At 41.3% G+C, this 27,524-nt stretch overlaps 2 protein-coding genes across 2 annotated transcripts in view; both read right to left on the bottom strand.

Moving 5' to 3' along the window:
• The window catches only part of LOC110961284 (palmitoyltransferase ZDHHC14-like), a 51,021-nt gene extending 38,824 nt beyond the window's left edge, over nt 1–12,197 (bottom strand). Inside the window, 2 exon segments of the mRNA XM_022208833.2 lie at nt 10,687–10,980; nt 11,974–12,197. Coding sequence (XP_022064525.2) covers nt 10,687–10,928 — 242 coding nt within the window. The 5' untranslated portion in view covers nt 10,929–10,980; nt 11,974–12,197.
• An 8,227-nt stretch (nt 12,198–20,424) lies between these two features.
• Nucleotides 20,425–27,524, bottom strand: part of LOC110961282 (AT-rich interactive domain-containing protein 1B-like) — a 184,839-nt gene continuing 177,739 nt past the window's right edge. The window contains 8 exon segments of the mRNA XM_051957767.1: nt 20,425–21,900; nt 21,903–23,297; nt 23,300–23,609; nt 23,936–24,066; nt 24,369–25,098; nt 26,096–26,171; nt 26,324–26,443; nt 26,583–26,715. Coding sequence (XP_051813727.1) covers nt 21,788–21,900; nt 21,903–23,297; nt 23,300–23,609; nt 23,936–24,066; nt 24,369–25,098; nt 26,096–26,171; nt 26,324–26,443; nt 26,583–26,715 — 3,008 coding nt within the window. The 3' untranslated portion in view covers nt 20,425–21,787.

Raw genomic sequence — 27,524 nt, 5'->3', positions numbered from 1 at the left:
TTCAGTTATACATCTTTGAAGGCAACTGATATCCTATAATCTAGGGAAAAAAAGTCAAACACAATGAATCCATCCTTTGGGCCTTCAACTTTACTCAGTGCTTGCTAGAGAAGAGATATTGTTTATCCAGAGATAGCCTCATGCATTCTCAAAGTGGCAAATATGTGAACACGTTTAAAATGTGCTTAAGATCATACTGAAAATGATTTTAAAGCTCTTGGCTTTGTGCCCTTTCAGTCACAAGTCCCATTATTCATATGGGTTACAAGGATACAAGGCTTTGTCTGCTTTGCTTTTTATTACATTTTGATTGCTTTTGATGGCAGGCAAGGGCAGAACATGAACCTCCTCTTAGCTGTAGGCCAAGTCATTTGTCAATGAAACAAGTGAACATGACATGCTTTAGCAAATGGTTACAATTCTGCCCACACTGCTTCATGGCATCATGATTTCCTTTCACATTTCAGACAGATGTCAATGATGCACAGCAAAGCATTGGTCATTAATGCTTTGAAGAACCTTCCAAATCTGTAAGCATAACCTTTTAACATGTGGCATGCACACAATTACCCCTGGCGCAGAAAGTGGATGTGCATGTTCAGAAAAGCCATGTGAAAAACACAGGCTGCAGGGTTGATTAAAGGCTCGAAGCTAGTCAGGGAAAGGAATCACACTAGAAAAAAAAAACAAAACACCCAGACATGATTCCTGGTTTCAATGAGCCATGGTGACAGACAGAACAGACAATGACAATAAAGTCTAACTATTAAAGTTACATACAGAACATATCCACATCTACAATGACCTAGATCTGGCTGTCTGATATTTACACATGGTTAAACAGTACAGTGTCCATTGTCTTGTTTACCTACCTGAAAAAGGACTGTAGCATTACATGCTCTCTGTGCCTCTGTGTGAAACCTTCTATTGCTTCGATCCAGCTGAGTATAAGACAGTGAGACTAAATCTAGAATGGCACAAGAGTCTAAACTGTTGTTGAACAGTTTTGCTTGGGAGGAATGCTTTTCTTGTCTTGGGAAACCATGTCTACCATGGGTGTGACTGTTTAAATTATGTGGACAAAGACTGTTTCGCAACAGTTTGTCTTATGACACTCTGAAAGCTGGCTGATTATTTTGGCCCAGCACACTGCAAACATTAACTTGAGTATTGTCTAGAACTAATATGGTGCAAATGAGAGAGAGTTATCATTTCACTTATTTCCCTGCATTAAATTTGTTGCAATCGGACAATCAAAACACGGACTGTTTGTTACGGAGTCTTGGGAATTATTGCAAGCTTTAAAGGAGCAGTCGAACAATGGCTGGGGTAGTCATTATTTCATCATATTTCTTTCCTTAGCTTTAATTTATACGCACTTAAAGAGATGGCCACTTCTAAACTAAAAACTAAACTTCAGCCTACTTGTCTATTTATAGCGTTCTTAACAGGCCACTATTAAAACTGTACATAAACATGATTATTTTGGTTCAAGTGGCATTGTGCCATTACAATATCGGAGCAGGTTTCTATTTAACAGCCTTCTAAGCATCTTAACTGCAATACGACCTGCTGGTGCAAAATGAGACCCTAAAAAGTTCTTTGAAAGAAATTTAGGACGTATGAGGTTGCTAGTACTACTGATGTGCATCTTAGTATGAATATTATTTTCTTTGTGTGATCTGTTTTTACTATTTTATACGCAAATAGAGGATTTTTAAAATCCAGGGACTACTGTGCTTTTTTCAAAGCAAGGATTTACCCTGTCTCCCTTATTTCACAGCAAAGCCTAATCACTCCTTCAAAAACTGCTGAGCTACCATTAGTTGATCCTAATCACACACTTAAAAGAGGTTTATGAAAGGGTGATAGTGTGCCAACCAACCCAGCACATATCGAGGTATCCTCTCTCTATCCTGTCAAAATTATGACTCATACGATACACAGTAGGATTAGGAAGTAGCAAAATGAGTTTAATTAGAGAGCAACAACCTAAATAGTCCATGCACCCCGCTTTAAAAATGTACGAACTTAACAAATAACAGCACAGTTATCAAAACATCCAATATGCGGTTATCATTCCAAGTAGTGGATTATTCACCAGGTATTGAGAACTTTCTATGCAAGCAAATACAAGTGTGCACATTGCCCTGCTTAAAGTAGAAGTCTGTCTCTCTTGTCTGCCTAAGCTACATGATGGCATTCAGGACAGGATCAGTATGAATAACCACCATACAAGGTGGTAACATTTTTTTCTGAATCATGTCAGGATTCCTGCGAGGATGTCTCTCTGACAGCTGAAAAGCAGGCTAGACAACTTCCAGTAAGTCAGTCATACTTATTCTATTTTTTAAAAAATGACTGACTTTGTGGTGACTTTTCTGAAAACCTGTAGTTAATTGTAGAAAAGGAGGGCAGATGCATCAAAGGAATATTTAAAACTACCAGCAAACAGGAAAAGGGTCACTGTCTACAGAATTTGAGACAAAGACTAAACAATATCAGGAGATGGATGATTGGTGACTTGCTCCTGAGCACTCTTGTAGGACAGATTTTTTCCCCTTGAAGTAATCATCCACTCCCAAATAATGTACTGCTCCCAACAGGCACCACAACTAAAATAGTTGCAGACTTCACTGAGGGATGTACCTGAATTAAACGTGACTAATCATGCAGGACATTTCAAGCAAAACCAAACTCTAAGGGTTGGCAATCGGAAATTGTGGGCTACCTTAATATGTCATTTCATATACTTTTCAATTGAATTAAACAGATCATATTATAAAGAGTACTACATACAAATGCACTGATTTAAAAGTTTTAACTGCTCTTAAACAGCTAGCACCAGCCCCTCCCATCTCATGTTTCCCTTCCTGCAGGCTGGGCTAACCAGGCTGCTGTTGTAGTGATCCTTGATTTCACTCATCTGTCTCTCCAGTTAGTCTCTTGTCCCTCTGACAGACTCCAAATTCTCCAGTTTCGAAGTAGCCTGTGACAATTGCTCTCACTTTGCTCTCCAGCAGATCCGCTGTGGATAACTGGCACATATGGCGCTACGCTAAGCTCACTGAGGTTGGTCACCACAAAGGCCACTCGTGGTAATGATGGTGACGTTGGAGTCTGTCTGCAGAAAGGGACAGTCACTGAAGAGACATGGAGAACTATCACAACAGCAATCTGGCAGCTTCGTAAACAAAAAACACCATGGTGGATGAAGAATAGCAGCAAGTGGACCAATAACTTTAAAGCATCAAAGCAGCAAAGATGCAAACCACCGCTTCCAGTAAGAACTTTCAGATTAAAATCAGAGTGCAAGCAGGATTTATGAGGGTCTTTAGCCCTGAATTAAGGTGACAGGCTTCGTATCCCAGCAACCACATGCACAACTAATCATGTAACCACATGAGTTAAAATAAGTCTGCAGGAAGAAGTGTGATTCAGATAGTGAATCATGATTCTTACTAAAAAGATCTAATCATATAATCTTTTGACCAGACCATTCAACACTACCCAACCCTTCAAATGGGGAATTGCCTACATATGCTTTCATCAAGTTGATGTGCCATCTTGTTCACCTGAGTACAGACTACAGTTTTGGTGTTCAATCTGTACGTTTCCATATGGTATTGAGTAGGCTTTTGTGTGATATAGTCACTGAAAGATTACCTCCTCCAATTACCCCATACAACGTGGTTCGCGTTGTATGTAAAATAGTTCACAGTTGCTCTCATTAATGGAGTCAAGTCAACCCACATGTATGAAAATTAGACAAAAGTTAAGTTAGTGACAACATCAACATGGGTGCGACCAGTTTTGCAAGAAAGCACACATACTGCTATGTCAAATTTGTATTTTGTGAGTTCATGTATTCTTGAATCAATAATTAATTTTCACCAGAACTAGGGTCCAAGGGTTGGCTTGTTGTCTTAATGATCAAGTACTCAACATGTAGTTTAGTTTCACTTTGTTCATACTTAATTGGTAAAAGCAGCATGCATTGTTTTGCTGGATCCTGCTGCATTTGTTGTGAAACCAAACTGTGTCTACTGAAATGGTTGGGAAGATTAAAGTCCGACTGCATTTTCTTTTTCCGTGGTAATAATTGGCAATTCCCTTCTTAAATTCTAAAGCAGCCTATAAAATAAAATGGCAATTGCAATTTATCAAATGTGGCTTTTCCAGATTTCTTGTTTTAACTATCAGCTTAAAAGACAGCTATTCTCTTTAACATTTGACAACAAAATGTCACATTTAAGAGTCTGTTTAGTTTGTTTTCAGCAATATATGTCAAAAAGCTGAGGGTTTGACCAGGCTACCTGGTAAACATTTGTTTGAAGGTTTGATCCCTCAGTGTCCTTAGACAAAACACTGAACCCCAAGTTGGTCCTGATGGCAGGCCAGCCTATTACATGGCAGCTCTACTGTCGGAGTGTGTATGTCTGTGAGTGGGGTGAATAAGAAACATTGTAGAGCACTTTGTAGAACTGTTAAGGTTACAAAAACGCTAGATAAGTACAGACCATCCACTATTTACCTTGTTCACACACCCTCAAGTGTACTTGGGCAAGACACTGAACCACAAATTGACTCCAACAGTCAGAGCAGCACCTAGCTCACGGCCACCAGCATCTAAGCATGTGCGTGAATGAGAGTCAGCTGCTGGGCACTCTGGATACAACCACTGTATATGTAGAGACATGTTTCAGTACTTTAAGGGACATCCAGTAATTAACACTAACAAACACACAGCCACCATTTAGTGTACTGCCGTCCATATAATGACCAGTGCTTTACACTTTGTCTCTGTCCACCTCAAATACTTCAAAAATTATGTATGGGCTTATGAGTGAGCAAATCAGTAAATTATTTTTCCTGCATTTTGCTTTTTACAGTAAAAGATTACGTGTTGAGTCTGTATATTCTTATGTGTTGTATCCACTAATTCACATGTTTTGGTATTTTAGAATTATTTTTGCCAGAGATTTTTTTTTAAAATTTGAAAACCAAAACATAGGCTGGAGAAGACATGGGATTAAAAACATGGATCCCTCTTAAAGTAATCTTGTTTATTTTCACTGAACAAGAGTGCACTCATTTCTAGTGAAATCATACAATAATTATCACTGTGGAATGCCTTCACAATTCCTTCCAGTGTGAATGGGACGGTGTCAAACATACAAAATACAGCTGTAGCTTTTATTTAATAAGAAAAAGTTTGAATGATTTTTAATTACAAAAGTTCTAGTCAGGGCTGCACAGTGCTGTAGTGGTTAGCAGTTTTGCCTTGCAGCAAGAAGATCCCTAGTTCAATTCCCGGCCTGGGCCTGGGATCTTTCTACATGGAGTTTGCATGTTCTCCCTGTGCATGCGTGGGTTTTCTCCAGGCACTCCGGCTTCCTCCCACAGTCCAAAAATATGCTGAGGTTAATTGATGACTCTAAGGGTGCTTTCACACATATGCCTTTTGGTCCACTTAAAGCGGACTGGAGTCCGCAACACCAGCAAGTACGGTTCGTTTGGGCTGGTGTGAAAGCAGACCAGATGTTTTTGGTGCGGACTAAAGAACCGGACCGAGACCACCTTCGAGAGGTGGTCTCGGTCCGCTTCTATGTGAACTCCAGTTCGGTTCCCTCCTGGTGAGAACACAAACCTGTCTCCATTCGGACCAGCTTGATGGCGCAGCAGACTTTTTGGTGTACGGGAGCTTCCGTAGCAACCTGCACAGGGAATTTTGGGACAACAATAACGTCTTGCAATGCATCTTCTCTGTGCCAAAAACGACTGTGTAATGTTCTCGTACTGAATGCGGGCTTCATGCTGGAACAACAGCAGTATTTGTGCTAGCTGCATAAATCAATGATACAAATATATGGCAACAAGAAGGAACAGGAGAACATAGTTCATTGTTTACGAATAAACCTCGATCCATGGAATAAACACAGCCTGTTGTTTTCTTCTAGGATTTTTCCCTCTTCACATGCTGCGCCAATCAGCGTTCACCTACGTCATTATTTTTGTGAATAGCGCCGCCAAATGACTGGAGGAGATATAACATTCATCGTAGTTGGTTCAACTGCAAAAACACTGGTGTGAATGCGAACTGAACCAGTTGAAATTAGCAACACTGTAACAACTTTTGGGTCCAAACGAACCACTCTAACGGACTAACAGGTGTGAAAGCACCCTAAATTGTCCGTAGGTGTGAATGTGATTGTTTGTCTGTATATGTAGCCCTGCAACAGACTGGTGACCTGTCCGGGGTGTCCCCTGCCTTTGCCCGAGTCAGCTGGGATAGGCTCCAGCACACCCGCGACCCTAATGAGGATAAAGCGGTGTATAGAGAATGGATGGATGGAAGTTCTGGTCAGTCACAAATAGGTATGGTTTCAGACACACATGTATACACCATGTGGACCAAAACATACAATAGATTCTCCTTTACATTGGGGTAAGCAAACTCATTAAAATATGCAATTAAGAGCCATTTGCATGACAGAACAATGACTTTAGAATGTGCCAGGAGCCACTACGTTTCAGATTTTACAGCCCATTTTTTCTACAGATCCCCCCCCAGCTGGCTACTCTATATCCTTGTGCAAAGTCCAGGCCAAAGTGTTTCGATTTCTCTCTACCCAAAACTGTGCTTCAGAACACCTCTTGAAACATCTGCCCGAGTGAAACTTTTATGAGACATAAGGGAGAGAGGGCAACATGTGCAACAACAGCCCACATGAGCATCTGGGGGGAGCCAGCAACAGAATAATAAACAGACCAAAGTCTGTCGGTCACTAACAGGGTTTACTGTGCATGGTTGAGCACCCCTCAGATAGAGACAAAAGAAAACAAGCAAAAAGAAATCTGAAGATGTAGCAAGATCTCTGGTAAATATAATATATGCGTCTGTTAACCCTTTCGGGACATCACAAAGCAGAATATCTTTACACAGACTTGGACCTGGTGTCAGCACACCACAACCTCATGTTACAATAACCATGATAGCATACAGAGGCCATTAAAAAGACAAAAGAGAACCCGAGAAACTGAATGAGGAGCTGTTCTCCACTGTACTGACAACTGGTGAGGTTAGGAAAACACAGCTAATCGAAATGCATTACAGTTAATGACAACAGAAGCCAATGTGCAGGTCTGCTGACTATCGCCCTGTCTGATAAATGTCTCCTTTCAGCTGATGGAAGAACAGTGGGGGTAGATAGAGGGAGAGAGAGGAAAGTCAGGAGGACTTGGCCTGCCTGGGGGCATGGACAGTTGAACATGGCGGACAGTGTTTAGCTGAAAAGTGGCTTTGTGGTTGCATGGTGTTCCTGAAAAATGTCCCCTGTAGTCACAACAAATAGAGGACAGTACACTGAACACAGCTCCATCGACTGGTGACACTGTAGGAAATGAAGCTATCCAAGTGAGGGGGGAGGTATCATCAGGAAGCATCTGGCATCCTACATTTGGGTGCTGAGGAACATCCAGATTCAAACGGGCACTCCAGTAAGTTAACCAGTCATTTTGGTATTTTTATCAACTGTTTCATAGTAAAGGGGGACCTAGGTGCTTCAGCCCTCACTCCAGCAGTCTGCACTTTGGTCATGGGTTATTTCTGTATCTCTGCTGAGGTGACAACGTCTTGAAAGCTGAAGTGGTCCAGAGGACAGTGCTGATAGATGTGCAGCAGTGCAACTAAAGGACTTCAACACGGAGCATACAAAAAAAAAAGGCAACTAGCGGTAGTTTTGGCATAGTATGTACAAGAAATACAGTGAGATGTACACCAACTTAAATCTGGTTGTTCTCGGTTTTGTTTCTGAAAATGACCCTTGAACATTTTAAGCCTAATATTAGAGCAGCGACAAACAGCTACTTCTTTAAAAATTAGATCTAAAGATTATTTTTTAAATTTATTGTTTGTTCTATACGCCTAGAGAAGATGTGAATATGTCTTCTAATTTATCTTTACAATCAAAAGCAATCCACTACAGCAACTCTGCTCTAAACTCTACTCACACTAAGCTTAATAATTTCCAGGTTTCATTTTTTTATGGTTATTAATGACTATTGTCATTGGTGATAGCATTGTGTTAGACTACAGTATACTACAAAGTGTATCTAGAATTTGAAGTCCTCTTTTGCATCTATAAAGACAGCATAGAATACTAGAAACTTTTTTCAATAGAATGCCATTTAATACAACAGCAAATTCAAGCTCAATCATTAGTACAAAGCAGAATTACCACTTTTTGGCCTGCATTAGACTGTATAAGGTTACCTAATAAAGTGGTCAGTGAGTGTATATCATTAAGCATCTTTACAGTGCACATACAAAGCAGCAGGCATCAACCACTGCACATATCTTGCCTATTAAGCATTCTCTGGTTGTGAAGCACTTTACCCTGATAAAGACTGCCCAACTGAACAACAAATCTCATGATAGAGCAGGATTCTTATCTCGTATGGATGGGCTTTCAGAGATGATAGATGACACAATGATTACTCAGGGCTAATGAGCAGAGAGGCAGTGCACGATATCTCGTGGTACATTCCGGCATTATCAGTACTCAGGTCAGTGTCTACATGCTGCATCATGCATTTCAGCAGTGAGCCCATTCAGGACATCTGGGATAAGGTGAAGAGAACAGGGATGGAAGAGGCAGTGTGAAGAAGAACATGCTGTATGTTGATTACAGGTTGTTCTAACAATGGGTGGAAGACAGAGGGCTCCTTTGAGGATAGCGGGACTGTGATTAAGGGAGTACAAGTGCCACACATGGGCAGACATACACTGTAAGGACTAGGTCACAAGCAGTTAAGTCAATAAGAAACTATAATTACCACCTTACAATGGCATGCATCAGACAAACAGTCAAGTTCAAATTTACATCCATGTCTGTCCAGACTCAGTTAATATTTTGAAGGAATCCAATAAAGTGTAGTTTGTAGCTAAATGGAAATTAGCATTATAGTGAAATCTATGGCTACAGTAAATAATTTTAAATCAGAAAAAAAAGATGTCTTCTTTCAGTGACGATGGATGTTGCTGCAAAGAAGCATCAAAGTCTAAAGCATAGATGCCTCACATACGCAATCTGGCAACAAAGTAGATCTATCTAACCATCAGTTTCTAGGTGGATTTAAGTGTACAATTCAGTGTCTGGCCAAGTGTGAAATATGGTTACAATCTCCCCTTCTGCCTTTGCATTACGATGCTGAATAATAGCAAGAAAAGGGATTTTACAGAACATTATGATGACCCAGTGAAGTTGACTTTGCACATTTGGATATAAAATTCACCAAAATACTGATTTATCCTATTATGCATTCGTGTAAAATTTCATCATCATCAGAAAACATAGAAATGATTAAGTTATGGCCAAAAGCATGTTTTATGAGGTCACAGTGACCTTGCTGTAAAATGACCAAACTGAGTGAGTTTTTGCTAAAGTTCAAGTAAACACTTGTGCCAAATTTAAAGACATTCCCTCAAGGCATTCTTAAAATATCACAGTCACCTGAAATTAATCATGATATTTATGAATAGACAACCCAAAAACAGTAATGCCCCCATCACTTAACTGGCTTGTGTCGGCTCTGGAGAATGGTCTGACTGCACTTCATCATCATCATCATCCTGCTATAGGGAAATAAATGCTCTGGCTTGTTTGTATTTTTTTAACTCGATAATTGTCATGGGAGGCACTAAGCCCATGGTGTAGCAAGGGGAAACAGTTTTTGTGTAACATTATTGTTTTGGTGGACCATTTGCACGCAATGATGCAAGCACTGTTATTAAATTGAGTAATTCACTAAAAGAATACAAATAAGGCTGCACTTACTGAACAACAAAAGTCTGTCAAAATTTGCCATTTTCAGAATACTAGCTGCAACCTCAGAGGTGGTTGTTATTTGTCGTAGTGAAGGAAATTTTGAAAATTGAAAACATGCGTATACGGAAGGGAAATGTCACATGAAAGGTGCGGCAGGAACAGCAGGAATACAGCCACAGTGAATCAGACAAACCCAAAGTTGTCTATGTTTGGAGAGCTGGTTATCAGAAAAAGTTAAGACAAAAATCATTAACCGTAATGTACCGAGGGATAAAATGTCAGAATTTGAACACAGGATGCTAGAGATCAGAACTTGGTTAGAATTAAATCTCCTGATCCAGGATATTTCAGTTAAATAGCTGTTCACCAACACTGGTCTGAAGAACAGTCTTTTAGCTGCAAGATACACTTACTGTGCAAGCAATATTAACCCTACAAAAGGTAAATCAGACACTGTACAGCCTTTATTTAAAGGACATAATCATGCATGTACAACGCGTAAGCAAATTAAGACAGGAAACCGACACCTTTCCAAAGAAACCAGAGTAGTTTCCATCAACAACAATCCCTGGAAAAAATACACTGCCTCTATTAAAGAGACACATAATGTTTTCTCTATACTTCCTGAATACAGATATGCCTCTGTCTAATCTCCAAACAGTTTGCAGTGACATCTCCCTGATCCTAAGGAGATCAAGCGAAATACACCCACTCCAGAGTGACATAACTGACCTGGGTATAAACTCTGATATTTGAGCCTATGAAATGAAATCCCTAATCCACAATGTAAGTTTGCACAAGAACACAGCAGCTGGGCGCACACAAACAGACTCAACATACTTTTACTAATACTTACTCAAATGTGAAGAAAAGTCCACAAGTCACCAGGATAAGGATAAGGGTGAGGTAGAAAACCCCTGTCTGCTTGGCCATCATTATCCTCCCATCACAGTAAAATTTATTCCGACCTGGGAAGGCCTCCCACTTCCTCTTCTTTGGGGTCCTTTTCTTGTAAGGGGTCTCCATTGGCGTGGAGCTGCGAGTGCTTATTTGGCTGTACTCGCACTCTCTCATGGACTCAGACACTCCGAGATGCATCAATTGCTGATTAAAATCCCCAGAGCTGAATAAATCCCGGGCAGATGTGCCTCTGTGAAGGAAACACATTCAGTTTAGCAGGCTGGCTAAGATCAGAACTTTTCAAACAGAAGCTTGGGGGTGTATTTAGGTGGGGAAAAAGTTTGAGAGTAGTGCATACACACTTCCTCTTATTAATGACACCTCTGCTAACGCTCACATTACACTTGTGTAGTTTCCTGAAGTCCTGTATAGCGACTCGGGTTAGGGAAAACTGCAAATATCTGGAAGTTTAGCTAATGTGATGTTAGCTAACTTGGCAAATAACTTCACCGGCTGCTCTCACATACCATAGCTTAACATTAACAGCGCCTTTGTTAGCTAGCAACCTGGCTAGCGCGACATAGCAGCTGAATGTAAAGTGTCGCTAAAGCTAACGCGGCTAGCAAGTTGATGAGATAATTAAGTTAAATGTTAGCATTAACTTATGCAATTAGGCGCTAGCTCTCCATCCACTCACTTCTCCCACTACCAGCACTGAGTTGGCTATTTTACTTTTCAGTCTCCCGGTCAATGGGAGCTACGAAGACGGTTTGAGTGGACTCTCCAGCTGCGCTGTCAACCACCTAACGTTACAGACGCCGAGGCTCCACATCCCGGCTGCGTCTTGTCTGCTCTGCCCGCTGAGGCGAGTTGTGAGCCGCTGCCTTACCGAAGGAAAGTAACGCTGGTCGTCGTGTCGGGGTGTTGTCACGTAGCTACTCCTTTCGTTATCCAGGTTTGTTGCGAGCCGAGGACAAAGCGAAGAACAGCATTTTTGAGAACTTTACGGCTACGCGAATGAGTTTGAAACGAGCTCGTTGCCGCCGCAGAAGAACTTCATTAAAAAAACGTGGGGAAATCCAGAGAAAGAAAGCGTACGGCGAGCTGCTCTCAGACGAGCTCCAGCATCCTGACTGACCGTCGTTCACAGAGACACTACGAGTCTGTGCGCACAACACGAACCAGACAGGACCTTATAGCCGCACGGCCAAGTGTTTCACGGCGATAATCAGCGAATAATCACCAGGAATCTCCACCATCCGGGGAAAAAGTTGCAGCTTTCCTCAGTGAACGTGCTGCCAGGCCAGTCGACCGCTCACATTGCGTCCCTCCATCCACACACTCTGCTGCCACCCTCGCAAACAACAAACATCAACATGGGAGCAGAGCAGAGCCTCAGCCTGCTCCTCCCCCTCCAACCCAGGCAGCAGCTGAAGTCACCACTCACTGAGGAGACGCGAAGGGAGGACGAGCTATTGAAGGGGTTCCCAAAAGAGGGTCCGGGGACCTCGGGGTGTCCGTTGTATGTACGTGGGGAGGAAATCCCTATTAGCAGGGGAGCATCCAGGGAGGGACCTGAGGTGGCCCTGGGTGGGGTTTACTGGAGTCTCAATCCTCTATGGATTATTTCACCTGCCTCCTGTCCTACATTATTATGGAAGCGATTGTGACTCATATCTCAAATTCAAAAGCATTGGCAGAAATGCTTTTGAATTTCAAAGTCATGGCTGCACTATTTGACTCAAAAATAAAATTAAAAAGCAATATTCCAAAATGCAATTTCATTTTCTTCTTCAAGACTGCTCATGTTGTGACTAAATGACAAAGCAAAAGCAAATCACTACTTTTTACTATTATTACTACTATTATTATTACTACTACTATTACTATTATCATTATTATTAGTAGTATTATTACTACTACTATTACTATTATATCAGTTATTATTATTACTATTATTACTGCTATTATTACTATTATTTTTATCGTTATTATTACTGTTATTATTACTACTACTATTACTATTATATCATGTGTATAAATCACGTTCTTTGGGAAAGCTTAAACATGTGAGAAAAGTAGCCAAAGATAAAGAATTGTCTACAACAAAAATAATTCCATCATAAATCCGTCTTGTCAGCGTTTATTTCACTCTAGCTATGACAACCTGCTAACAATATATTATTCCTTACATACATCTTACATGTGTAAAGTAATCCCACGAGCTCTTGTTTCCTTACAGCGCTCATTAGAGCATCCATAGGCTGAACAGAAGTCCGGCATCTTTCGCGAAGCTCGTCTGCTGTTTAAATAACTATGCTGGAGTCAGAGGGAGAGAGTGTGTAGCTTAAGTGTTGAGTGGCAAAACCAGCATTGTAAAAAATATCCGAGCACATTGTATAGTAGCTACACATGTGACGTTTCTAAAAAATCAAACAGTTTGGCAATCGGTTCAAAATTCAGCGAATAATTCCACTTTGAGATTCAGCAGTACCTCTTACCTCTGTAGATGTCTATGCACCGCTGCCTCCGCTGGCCCCGGTTCAAGATGGCGGCGCTGTAAGCACGTCTCTGGACAGCCTATGAGGCGTCTATGTATATATGTCTATGGTCATGGCCAGTAGCAGCCAATAGCAAATAGGTGCGCTTGATTTATTGCACTGGGACATTTTCCACAACTAGTCAATAGACGTCAATAAGCACCGCTTGCGCCGGGATGGGGGAGAGCAATAAATTACACCTGAAATTCCACACGTTTTTGTGATTGGCTGAAAAACTTTCAACAGGATTTACAACAGTTAGCATCGACGGACATACAGGGTTGCCAACTTACCGACTTTCTCGCTAAATCTAGCGACTTCCAAAGCATTCTAGCGACTTTTTTTTTTTTGTCAAAAGCGACTAGTGACAAATCTAGCGACTTTTTCTGCCGTTTTGGAGACTCTGACAGGAAAACTTGGATCATTCTGCAGTTACTGTCCTCAACAAGCAGCAGGTGCTGCTGTGAGCTCCTCCCCATCCCAAAGCACAGGCTGTCAGTCCAGTAACCCCGCAGCAGTCCCAGTGGCAAAGTCACTACAGATCCCATCCAGACTTACGGAGCGGGATATAAATGAAAGTGTTTCTTCACTGTCATACTAAAATAAACCACAGCATTTAGCCTTGAGTTCAAAAACATATTTTGGGTGTTTTATACTCACTTTTTGGTCTCTTCCACAACGTTATTCCTCTCTTCTGCAACACTGATTACAATTACATGCAAACTGGGAAATATGCAAGTTAAGAGATGACGTCATTTAGCGACTTTTAGGACAGCCAATAGCGACTTTCCTGACTGAGGAGTTGGCAACACTACGGACATAATGGTAATAGTTCCGGCAAGAATTTAAAACTACTTTCACCCCTGGGCATTAATAACACCCTGGACACAGAGATCGTCCCAAAGTCCGACCACAAGGAGGAGGAGGAGACTCACATCCTCATTGTGGAGGGCTTCCTACTTTACACCTACAGGCCTTTGATGGACGTGCTAAACCAGCATTACTTTATTTCCATTCCATATGAAGAATACAAAAAGAGGAGGTGCTCTAGGAAGTAGACGGTGCCAGACCCCCCCCGACCTGTTTGATGGCCACATCTGGACCATGGACCTGCAACACAAGAACATGTGCTCACTGTGAAAGATTATTGAGAGCAGCTTTTTCTGATTTCTATGCAGAACACTATGATGTTTGCTGAGCTGTGAACTATTAAATGACTGAAGAATATGGAATATTGCTACTGTTTATTATTGTTCTCAGGTTTATTGTTAAATGTATAGAGTGTTTCTTATTGTATTTTATTGTATTTAATTTAAGAATATGGAGTATTGTTACTGTTTATTTTTATTCTCAGGTTTACTATTAAATTTACATTACTGCACAGAACACTACAGATTATTTTACCACAGATCAAGGGTACAGATTGTTGTTGTTCACTGTGTATTGGGTAGCACTCATTTTGATTAAGACTGATTAGAATACAGAACCCTATGATGTTTCTGGTTTACAGCTGAGAACTAGTTGCTAAAAGTACAGAATATTATTTCTTATTTTAGGTGTGATAATTGTCAGTAAACATTCTAAGAAGTGGAAATTGACAGGGTTGTATAAAGTGCTGTTCTTGCACAATATCTGTCACTTAATTGCCCTCAGGATACTGTTGTTGAGCTTACTAGTTTTACATAACAGGCAGATGCTGCAGCTAATGATGCTGTAATTCACATAAACAAGGAAACATGTCCATCATAATTTGAATGTTAACAGTCCAACATGAAAAGGTCACGTACAGCTTTCCTATTGGGTTAAAGAGCCAAAAAAAAAAAAAACATGAAAAATACTTTTTAAAAGCCAGAGGCCAGTAGCAGCTTAAATTTTTTCTTACAACTTTTTAGTAGCCTCTCCAAAATATCTGCTGTACCCACCTGTGCCCCCCCAAGTACAATTAATCTGGATTCGCCCCTGGTTCAATTGTTTACATTTTTCAGATTTAGACATTGTTAATGATGTCTATAAGCTGGTTCAGGTTGTTCAGTTATTTTTTTTAAGTCTGCACTTTATTTTAAGATTTACAGTTATTTAAAAAGTTATTTATAAAAAAAAAGTTGCCAAAATGTTTTTTTGAACCATACTGAATTTATTTGGTTTTGATAGTCAGTTATTGGTTATACACACGTGGACAAAATTGTTGGTACCCCTCAGTTAAAGAAGGAAAAACCCACAATTCTCACTGAAATCACTTGAAACTCACAAAAGTAACAATAAATAAAAATTTATTGAAAATTAAATAATCAAAAACAGCCATTACTTTTGAATTGTTGATTAACATAATTATTTAAAAAAACAAACGCCCGCCTCCCTCCCTGTCGAGCTTCCCTAGACCCTTGTGCCGTCAGAAACATGGGTGTAGCATGGCTAGGCTAGTTGTGGGCCAGTCTGTGCCAAAAATGCCAGAGCTGATATTTTGCCCCAGTCCACCCCTGCCATAGGCCTACACTGCCACTGTAGCCATAGCTGTAAAACTGATGACAAGATATGTAAAATTACAATTCATATTCTTGCATTATCTCTTTAAGGCATGTCATGTCAGTTAAATATGTAGGGGGGTTAGCAGAACGAGCGGGAAAGTGTAAATGTGCAGTGAACCAGATTACACAGAAGGACAAAAGGTATTCAGTGGAATGACAATGATCTGTTTTCATAATTCACCCATGATATGGACCTCGTTTAATAATAGCAGACTGCTAATGTAGTGCTAAGACTGCTACACTGCAACATATTTTCCTCCAAAAAATACATTTAAAAGAACAGGCAGCTGTGGCCACCAATAGTTTACTGCATTTTTACAGTATTACTATTGTTATTTAGTTATTCAGTTCATTATTCTGTAATGGAGAAGAATACTCTACAATGGATTATGAGATTTACTGTAAATGTACATACCAATAATCTACATATAACAAGAAAGAATAAAGGGTAAGGCAGGTTACGTTTCTATGGATTAAGAGAATGTATTTAAAGGCAGCAATGCATGACAAACAGAAGTCCATTAAATATATTTTAGAAACCATGTAAACAGAAGTTTAAGTAAATTATTACAGTGAGCCAGCGGTAGCAGATCTACAGATACGATCCCTGTCTATTGTCCTGTTCTCACATGCATTAAGCTTAAGTGACAAAAAGTTCACTTCACTAATGTCTTTTGGAGCACAAGTTTAACAGAGAGGATGATGGCTGAATGACTCAACAGGATTTTGGGAGATAAACAGGCTGACAAATCAAACATTTGCTTACAATACATGAAGGCACCGTCAGTTGTAGTAACTGTTTCCACTGAAAATAGATGTGTGGTGATGTTGCCACAATCGTGCCCCACTGTCATGCCAAGTACAGTATACCCACGATGCAATTTCCTGTTCGGCTCGATGAGTACAAATGATTTCATCATCGTCCTACAGTTCCTCTGTCATCTGTCCTCAGCTTAACACCTACACATGCACTAACACATGCACACACACACACACACACACACACACCTCCTCATCTAGCTCTGAAGTCACCCAGGCGGTTGAGCTCATTCACTCCCACAGCCGTGCAATTATCCACTTTCTCTGAAAAGAAGTCTGGCTGCTTTTCATGAAATGTGAGACGACTTAATTGTTCAGAATCAAACATCTTGCAAAGGGGGAAAACATGCATTTTTCACTGTACTTTTATGTTCTGCCAATGCATTTGTTGTATGAAAGTTGGATTTAATATTCGGGCATATTGAGCTCATTTATCTGATTAGAAGTTAAGCTCAATCACACATACAACACGGTATTTCTAAAGACAAGGCTGTATACAGATCTGTAAGATGTTTGTGTCATGCACACTAATGGAGAGCACGACTAGCTGCCACTGCTGGGCATGTGAAGCTACCAAGTGGCACATGCTGCACTTAATCTATTGGAAAGCTGTGGATGTTTATAATGGTTGCTAATGATCTGTAAGCCCTCCAGACTAATTCCTTAACTGTGTCGCTCATTACGCAGCATGCTGACATATGGTTGAAGCTATGTTTGTGGTGGGAAATGGGTGGACATGATAGACCCTTTGAGTGCAAATCCAAGAACAACATGGGCTTGAATCACATCCTGCCAAGGCCTCATCCAGGCAGTATTGTTTCGTTTAGAAAGCTGCACCGGATGAAAGAACGCAGTCAGATCAAAGCCCCATCAAGAGGCTAATATACTCTGTATGCCTACAGTTATTAAATGTGGCCTGATTTGGTGAACACACCGCTGCTACCACACATATGTTATGTCTCATCACTGGAAAGGTCAGCGCAGTCTCTGTTGTTTTCACCCAATTCTCATTCATCTACCTACGTTAGCCGGCAGGAGAGGGTACCCAGGCCAGCAGTAGCCAATGACGGGCCCAGCTTCCCCCCAGCCACCACATCCATCCTGTCAGAGCCCGATGACTCAGCTTTTCAGAGGCACAGGAGTGTGGGAGGTTTTTCTCCTGCGGTTGGCTGCCTACGTGAAACGCATCCTCCATCACCAAAAAAGTACAGCAGCCCACTTTCCCTCTAAACTCTAAATGACAGGCTGAAATTGAACACATTCAGGGGTCTGCTTAGAATGTGAAAGTGCATACATGGAACAACAATACAGTCACAGTTAAGGTGCCAAGGCTTTAGTGTAGAAATCAATCAAACTGTTAACCCCCAACGTTCATTTTAAGGTGTCAGTAACATTTTAATTAGATGAAGATGAGTGATTGTGCCTTTCAGCTGCCAGGAAACCCAGTGAATTATCTTTTTCTTTGAAGCATAACCTGTGATGAAGCTGGTTATTGCCTTTGTTGTCAACCTCAGGAATGCTATTATTAAAAGCAGCTTAAAATAGGGCTGGATATTATGCCTGCATTTCCCCTGGCAAAGTAAGGGAGTGATAAAGATGTCAATGGTAACTCAAGTAGAAGTAAAAAATTCTTGGAAAAAAACTGAAGACTCTATTCAATAAAAAATAAACAGAAAGTAGCCACTGATCCATTATTGTGGAACATTATAAAACGGGTCGTTGGCAGCTGTGTCTTTTTGTAAGTGCTGCCAGAGAAAGTAGTAACGTTTAAAGGGGTTTAAGATACAGCAGGATAAAGAGTCCTGAGTTCATCATTCAAGTATTTCTGTCTTTCGTTTATATCTGATGTTTGTCCGTTCCATGAATAGAGAGACCAGCGAGTCTGGGCAAACAGCCATCTGCAATTAAATAAGAGAATTTACAATAATAATAATAATAAACATTAGATTAGAAACTCAAATATAAGATAACAAACAAAGGAAATGAGAAAACGCTATTTGAATTTACTGTAACGATATTATCTTTGATTTGATTTTGACCTTTTGCACAACTGTCAATCTTTGGCACCAGAATTCTACCCTCAAATTTTAATAAAATTGCATACTATGCTTTCACACATCAGGTTTTCTTACGACTGAATCACTTGTCATGCTTGTCTCGGCACTTTCCGGCTGCATTATTGTAGTCCACGTTGACACCATATGTTCAACAATTCCCCACTGTTTATTATACGTCTGCTGAATAATGTGACCTGACTTCAGAGGTCTGTAACTGGGTTGCAAGGCCAACATTTCTAAACCTGCGAATAAAGCTGCAGTTGTTGAAAGTCAAATGTAATGTGGTCATGGGATTCATTGCGCAATTCTGAATCAATAGTGTAAAAAAGGGGAAGAAAACAGATATTTCCTGTCATTTCTTTAGAGGTGCTTAAAGTCACACAAGTCAATACACAACAGGTTAAAATCAAACTATTAGCTTAACGTGCAGATTTTATGAATTAAGACAACAGAAGAGGATCAGGCAGGACTGCAGGTGTAAGGGAAGTGGAGTGATGCCAAATAAGACAAACACAAAACACACCCAGTAGCCAGTCAATTCAACATGACACAAAAAATATGTTAAATTTGCCACTATAAGCTATAATCGACACAAAACACGAAGCAAGATTAACACAAAATCTTCCCCATTAAATCAAGGTCCTCCTGAATGCACTCTGAGAATCTTTAACTCATGACCAAACATTTTCTACTAATGCTGTAAAATGACTTAAAAAAGATTACTTCCAAGAGAATTCACTTATGTGTTCATGTACCCAGGTCATTACTTTTAAAATAGCTCTCAGATTTTTTTCCTCTTAGGTTTGATGATTTTCTTTCCCTACTTGAACTTAATCCCTCAAAAGCTTTTAGATGATACTGGGTGCAGGAAGAAAGGTGCTGTGAGCACTTTGCTGGGATTGAGAAAAAGGCCACTGAACTCCTCCTTAATGAAGAAATGATGCAAACTGTTGTTCTCACAGGGAGCTGTCAAGAGTGAGATTAGGGCCCCATAAGAACCGTAATGGGACTTCTGCAGTTAAGATCCGGACGAATAATTAAATGATTAAATATCATTAATTATTATAATAAAGCAATATCATGGACCAGTGCGTGAGTTACTCAGTACATTTCGCATTTGTTTTGAAAGCTGCCTTCCTGATGTCCAGGAAATCATTACTTTAAGCTTCTCGGATAGAGAAAGTGAGATGCGTGAAGCCAAAAAAGGAGTTGATAGAAGCTTTGTATATCTGCAATGCCTTCAGAAAGTCAACAAAGCAAGAGTCTCTATAAGAATGAGCTGGTCATTGACACAATGAAAAACTCATACAACACTCACTGTCACGGTGCAACTCAGGGCTGGAATTTGGTAATTTTTTTCATGGCATAAACAGCCAGAGAGTTGCTGCAATACAGTGTTTAATCACACATTTAAACAGTTCTACTTTAATCAGCATATATTCAATAAATACTTTACTGTTCTCTGAAAGAAATTATTACCTTGTTCATTAATTAACAGTTATTCTTTGACTGTAATTGTCAGCAGCACTACAAGTATGCTGTAAAATATTAACTTCATTAGCATCTTAACATTAAATATTTAATTTACATCACAGACCTCAATAGCAGACATCTGCCTTTAAGATTAAATACTTGCAGTCAAGCGAATGCTTTGATCAGTTTGAAAAGATTTTAGTTAATGTAAAACAACACTATCAGGCTGGAAAAGTCAGCTGTTGCTCTGATAATGAAATCAATAGAAGACAGCCCAAAGTAAGCAGTTGATGTTTGTTTTATTGGCCTAAGATTGTCTGGACATAATGCGACGTCTCCAGTGCGTAACGATGTTCATCGTACATTTATTTGTGACATGTGCAGCACAGAGTATAAATGTGTATACTGAATAAAAGAGACATGGAGTCATATGAAAAAAGGCAAATTTTACAATGAGCTTTCAGGACATTTTGAAGGTTCTTTTCACATGTTTCTTTTAGAGCATTATGCAGATTCAAAAATATGCCCATTGACATGAATGGAGGACAGTAACGAACAGAAATATGTTCAGTTTTCTCACGTAACCTCATCTAGTTATCCTCTCACCCTGGCACTTCCACGTTTGATTACCAAAGCGATTGTTTTCTCAGCTATAATACAATGCATACAGGAATTTTTTTTTTACATTGAAACATCAGGTACATCTGCCATGTTCAAATATCTGACCTCATTAACAAAATATGTATAATAACAATACCAAATTTTACCAACAATAAAAGCATTTGTTATAATAGTCAGAAAGTCCCATCTCCTGCTATGCTTGATAGAGACTGAAAGAATCGTGTGCGTCCATTGTACAACGGTTTATATACACAGTGATGAAAAAATACAGACATAACACAAGTGCTTAGGAAACACAAAGTTCATCTGTGAAAGTCACTGAGGCTATGATTGATAAATTAGACACTTCTTTTTGACAGATGCTCTTCTCTTATGTTGATTGGCTGGTGCAATGCTGCCTCCTCATGGCCTAAAGCACACACTGCAGGTGTCTTCAAAGATCGACATCCTCCTGTTCTCAAAAGGGACAACTTGCTCTAGTCCTATTGCACAATGTATCTTCCAGCGATGGAGACATATACATTTCAGTTTAAAAAGTCAGTGTTTTTTTTTTTTTTATCCCCCCACAACTGTTGGCAAAAAAGTTCAAACTACTGTACAGTGTCACATTTTAAATAAATACTCTCCATTAACAAAATGTTGATGAGTATATTAGCATTTATAAAACTGAAAAAACATCTCATCGACTCAAAAGGAACCACGTAATTCAGCACCAACATCTGGTGGCAGCTTTGGCTGAAAAAAGTAAACAAACGAAAACGAATGCCAAACAAAATATCAAACGTAGCAATCCAACACCAGCAGGTATTAAATATTTGTATTAAAATGAGCTTTCAAATCCCAAACCCACTTTTGTTTTAACAGGGCCCAGAAGCTATACATATATAGAGACATTTTGTTTATGTGGATATTTCTTTTAAAAACACAAACATTTTCTGTCATTTTGATAAATAAAAATAGAAAACCACAGAAATTTCTTGGTAGCCTTAGTGTCTGCCACGGGAGTCCTGCCTCTCCTCCTGTCATAATTTCCCTAAGTGAAACAGAACTTGGCAAATAATGGCGACCACTCCCACGTTGAGCACCGAGGAAATTGAGATGTCTAATAATCTGCTTTCATACAGTACAAACTCTGTTTGTTCTCCTCCACTTTAGCCATAGCCAACAGGCCTTTAGCTGCTCTGCACATCATGTTTATACTGGGTGGGTCCATAGGAGGGTGCCCCATGTGCAGCAAGCTGTGAGGGTTCTGCTGGTACTGTGCCATGCTAACACCATCCTCCAGGAAGCCCACCAAATTACCCACGCTGCCCTTCTGCATGGCTATGGCCCGTGCCGCTGTGGGGTCTCCCTGTGCCAGGTGGGCGAGGACAGCCACTGCCATCTCCCTGTACACCTGGGCCTTCCTCTGACCCACGTAGCGCACCAAGACTGTAAAGAGTTTCTCCTGTCGGCTGAAAGGCGGCGTGGCTAGCAGGAGGTCGACGTTGCCATCCTGGATGCTCAGCTTGCAGAGGCATTCCAGCACCAGTCTCTGGGGAGTGAGCTGGGAGTAGGGCGCTGCTGATGGAAAGGGGTCCTGGGCTTCAGCTGAGGGGCAAACCATCCAGTGGAGAAGGCCGTCCAAGACAGGGAGGCAGATAGTGTCTGAATAGTTGGAGAGATCCAGCTGGCCAGCAATATTGGCAAGAGTGACCATGGCATTCTCCCTGAGCAGGCTCAGACACTCCCACCACCACTCCTCTTTGCTACTCGACAGACCTCGCTCCTGTTGCTCGTCTCTCTGGTAGCTAGGGGGCGACCTGTTCCTCTCCGGGTGCAGGTGGTGCAGCAGGAGCAGCCTGCCCAGAAGAAGAACCAGAGCAGGGTGGCGTGACATATCCAAGTCATTCCCAGGGATGAAGGACAGACTCCGGACGATGTTGGAGATGCAGAGGCACCGCTTGGAAAGAGAGTCCTGCCAGGCGGAGGTTGTGGACAGCGGAGCCTCATCCAGACAACGGGGCTCGTCCTCAAGCAATGTGATGTGGTTCTGCTCCCCATCTGGATGCACCCTGAAGGGGTAAGATGGGAGGGAGCGTGCAGGGTGAGCGTAAGAGAGGGCGTCAACCCGGGCGCACAAAACATCATCAATTGTAGCAGTGATATGTTTGAGTGGTTGTTTCCTTTCATTTTCCGTCTCGCTTTCTCGTTTGCTCTCATTTCTTGTCTTTTCATCTACCCTGGCAGGCGGTTCGCTCCGGGGTTCAAAATGTGTCTGAATGTGCGCAGTGGAGTCGCCTCCACCAGCTTGCCAGTGTAGCAGCCCACTGGTAAACTCAGTGACGTAACCTAAGCGCTCGGACATGTCTTCAATCAGGTCCTCTTTGTGAACTATCTTGATGGGGAGCTTATCATATTTGCTGGCTTGTTTCAGTTTAGGTTCCAACTCTGCAACAGGCGGATCCACAGACTCCTTCTGACTCGCTGTTTCTTTTTCACTCTCTGCTTCTTTTCCCTCTTTTTTGCTGTCCTCTCCATTCTTGTCCTCCTTTTTACGCTCATGTCAGACTCCTCCTTCTCGCCGCTTACCTCAGCTGGCTCTGCAGGGACAGGAGGAGTTTCCTCCACAATGCCTCCTGCTTGCTCCACCTGGATGTCTGCTGCTGGAGAGGACTCGGATTCAGATTGGAGTGCAGAGCTTGTTTCCTGGTCAGGGGTATGTCCTTCTTCCTTCTCAGTAGAAGCAGGATGTAAAAGGCTTTTGTGAGCCACAGTCCCCACCTCAAACTCTTCTAGGATGCCAAAAATCTCAATCAGGCAGCGACGGAAGTACTCCACAATGAGCTCCAGGAATCCAGGCAACTGATCAAGCAAAGACAAAATATCATCACTGTCAACAATTTAGGCAGAAAGACTTCAGACACATGTTGCCAAGTAGTCCCAGATGGTGAATGAAAGCCAAGAATTACAATCTAGGGAGAGATTTTCTTAAAAATCCGATCACTTGTTTTCAAATAGTCTTACTATCCTGAAATCCTTTGAACTAAACTGAAAACTGAAAATGGAGTAATTTTCTTTAGGTTCAAAGGAACACAATGGAAGTTACACTGCCAGAGCTTGTTCTGTCGGGGCTAAATTAATATATTCTGTCAGTCATTAGTGAACTGAAGTCATTAAACTGGCTTTACCTGGGAGAGGTTAAAGGAGGCCACAGTGCTGTCATCATACAGCAGGATGTTGATGGTGTCTAAAGCCCATGTGCTCTCTGCCAGCAGGCCAGACTTCAGAGACATCATCACACGCCAGGCCTCAGGCGTTCCTGAGATTAAAACAGGGGAATTTTTGGAACCAGGAAGAGAAAAATCATCAGACTTTGTCCAAATGATAAAAGGGACCCAGAACAGAGTGGATCATTGTAATTCCTTTAATAAAATTTGCCTCATGTTGCGCTAGTTCTACCTGAAAATTGAATTTAACTGTACAGCAGCGCTAAAAATGAGCTGAAAAAACAGTGAAGGACACCTTTCCAAGCTAAAGACACGAGTAGAATTAAACAACTCATTCATTCTCACTCACAAATGTATTCAAAATAATCACTGAAATAACGGGACTCCATCTTACCACTGTCTTTGGAGGTGAGCTTCCGTCGAGGCTTGAGGATCGGCATGGTGGCCTCCACTGACCCTGGAGGGTAGTTGAGATCCCTCCTCAGGTTAGGGGGAAACTGACCAATGGGTCCACTGCCCTGAGAACCCATCATGGCCAACCCGGGCTTAGGCATCTTCATGGGTGACATGAAAGGTGCTTTGCTGGGTGACATTCGGGAGTCCATGGAGCGCTGGAAGGCCCCTGGGCTCGGTGCTCTGGGCAGGTGGTTGGCCATGGACGGGGAGTTGGAATAAGAGGAGGGCTGGCGTGAAGACAAGGGAGGCATGCCCCCTGATGATGACATGTAGGGGGACTGACGGTGCCACTGCTCCTGCCGACCGTCCATGTCGTCCCTACAGATCGAGCCATAAGGTGGCATTTGTGACGGAGGCCCCTGTCTGTTGGGGTAGGGGTAGCCGAGGTCTGTTCTTGAAGGCCACATGTTGGGCCCATCAGCAGCATGATTAGAAGTGGGCCCCCCACCCATCATACTGTGTTGGCTTTGCCCTGAGGGGCCTATACGGTCGCGGGGGTAAGGGTAGGGGAACTGTCCCTGGATCGGCCTGTGTTCCGGCCCTGAAAAGCCTCCGCCATAGTGGTTGTACATGTCCGGCTGCTGGCTGGTATACTGCATGGCATACATGTCGTTCTCGTGTCTCTTGGGTGGGGGGCCGTACATTCCATCCATTGGTCGTTTGTAGCCCTGCTGAAGCAAGAGTGCAGAGTGTCAGTGATGACCTCTTGCAAGGAACTGTGCTATCAAAGCAAACATCCATGAGGCGTGACTTTTCATCACTTCATTGCTTTAGCAATCTTAAAAATATGATATATAACTACCAATACTTAATTTAACACCTTTCACACATGCAGTAGAATAAGCTTAAGGAGACTACATGTCCTGACCCTTCTCCCAGCAACCCAATCATCTGCTTTGTAACAACCAAACCATGAAACGTGCCAGTCGTGTTGCTGCACTGACTCAAGTGCGCTGTTGAAAGACACAACTGCAGTTTTTATGGTCTGTTGACAGTCAAATTGCATTTCCTTTTCCTATTTCACTGTGTGAGGTCAAAAACATTCCAAATGAGACAGTAAGAGCGTGTTACAATTTATCTAGTGGATTTTCACTCAGTTTTGCACACTTAACTGTCAACTGTTTATTGATTGTGGCAAAAAAAATATGGCTATTTTCAACTTAGACTCTAAAGAAATTTAACTCTACTCCTTCATTACATTAAAAATGATTTTCAGTTTAACAAATAATGCACACAGTCAAAAGCACATCATTGTTTAAGCCAATTCACAAGTATCATTATTAGGGGCTGCTCAATATTACCAAGAATAGGTCTACTTTACTTCATTACTGTGGTAAAAAAAAAAAGACATTGTTTTTTTCCCACAATAAAATGGCCACAAGAAACAGGAATTTTCAAAGAGAAAATAGAACCAACCAACCAACTAAAGAAAAAATAAACGTAATATACAATACATGTTTGTTTTCTGCAGTTCCATTAATAATTTATCTTTGGGCTGAACTTGGACATTCTTACAATATTTCCAGGTAAACACCATTCTAAATAATAGAATGTCACTCTTGGATGTCTTCAATACAACAAATCTTGGTGGTATTAATACAGTCAAACATATGGTATACAATACAATCAACAGTACTGAGAACATACAGATGATCTGCCTCCCACCTGTTGCTGTGGGTACATCCCAGATGGATGCATCCCATACGGCATGCTGGGATACTGTTGACCGTAGCCATCATGTCTAAAATAGAAAAAAAAGAAAGAAAGAACAGAGAGCGAAATCCATGGATTAATACACAGCATAGCCATTCTTAGGGAGACATATAGTTCACCTTTTTTTGTGCAGTTTTTACACTCTGCTAAGCACACACATGCACACATGAGAGCGCTGACCTCTGCTGTGAAGGGTATCTGCTGGGAGAGTACATGCTGCCCTCAGTGTTGGAAGGGCCCATGCTGTTCTGACTCCCAGGGGGACCCATGCTTCCTTCCATCCCCATCACATGATCCGGTCTGAGGATTAAACAGGACAGTCTTTATGCTTCATTGTAATGATCTGTATTCTATACACTACAAGTCAATGTTCAGTATTGAAGAAATAAAACAAAACTCCAGGTTTATGACTCTGGGTGTTTTTTTGTTGTGTGCGTACCTCCTGTCGTAGCCTGGTCCGTAGGGGTACTGTGACCTTTGGCTCATACTCAGGGCTGACGGAGGCCGACCATACATCTCCTGCATACCACCACCGGGCATCTGGCCTGGCATGTAGGGATCTGCTCCTGCCACTGTGCAGGAAGAAGGCAAAGGAGTTAAATGCTTCTCAAAATATCTACTATATTAGTGACAGCATCATGTAACATAAACAAAATGACAAAAGAAAAGAAAAACAAAACAGGGGTTTTAATTAGGACAAAAAAGTTTAGCTTAAATTGCTCTTGAAACATGCAACAGAGGCTTAAATGTGCTCTTTTAAATGCCTGAATCATATTTTCTTCTTACCAGCAGGTGGCAGCATCCCTCTATGAATATTCACCACCTAGCAATGATTAAACCTATTGTTCTGAGGCTGTAAGTGTTGTTATGCAGCTATCATCCACCATATTATTCATTCAGACTCCATTCTCCTCTGCCTTCAGAGGAGCCGCCATTCTTTCTAAAACTGCTGTTTGTTCTGGAAACTAAACCACACGAGTTGGTCAAAACAGGTGCTTCTCAGCAGGGTGCAAAGGATGAAAGGTTGAAAATGAGGCGGATGAAAAGGACGAACAAAGTTAGGATGAGACGAAGGCTAAGCTACAAGAACATCAGACGAGCCGGCGCGCTTTCGACAAAGGGACGTGTGGTGTAACAAACAGTTCTCATCTCCTTTCATAGCTCTTGTAGGGAAACACACACACATCTGTCCTGATGTGAGATGACATGGTGACGAGACAACGAATTAGGCCGACGAGACAGATGAAAGAACAATGGCTTTGGGATACATGAGTCATTTTGGCAAAGAGCCACATGAGTTTACACCAAGTTGAAGGATGAAGTTTTAAACATGTTTGTTCAGTCGGATGTAACAGTTGATTAAAATGTAGTAGAAGAAGAA

Source organism: Acanthochromis polyacanthus, chromosome 1, assembly GCF_021347895.1.
Source record: "Acanthochromis polyacanthus isolate Apoly-LR-REF ecotype Palm Island chromosome 1, KAUST_Apoly_ChrSc, whole genome shotgun sequence".
Taxonomy (NCBI): domain Eukaryota; kingdom Metazoa; phylum Chordata; class Actinopteri; family Pomacentridae; genus Acanthochromis; species Acanthochromis polyacanthus.
Note: the sequence above shows the minus strand (reverse complement) of the source record. Positions and strands in the feature narration are given on the sequence as shown.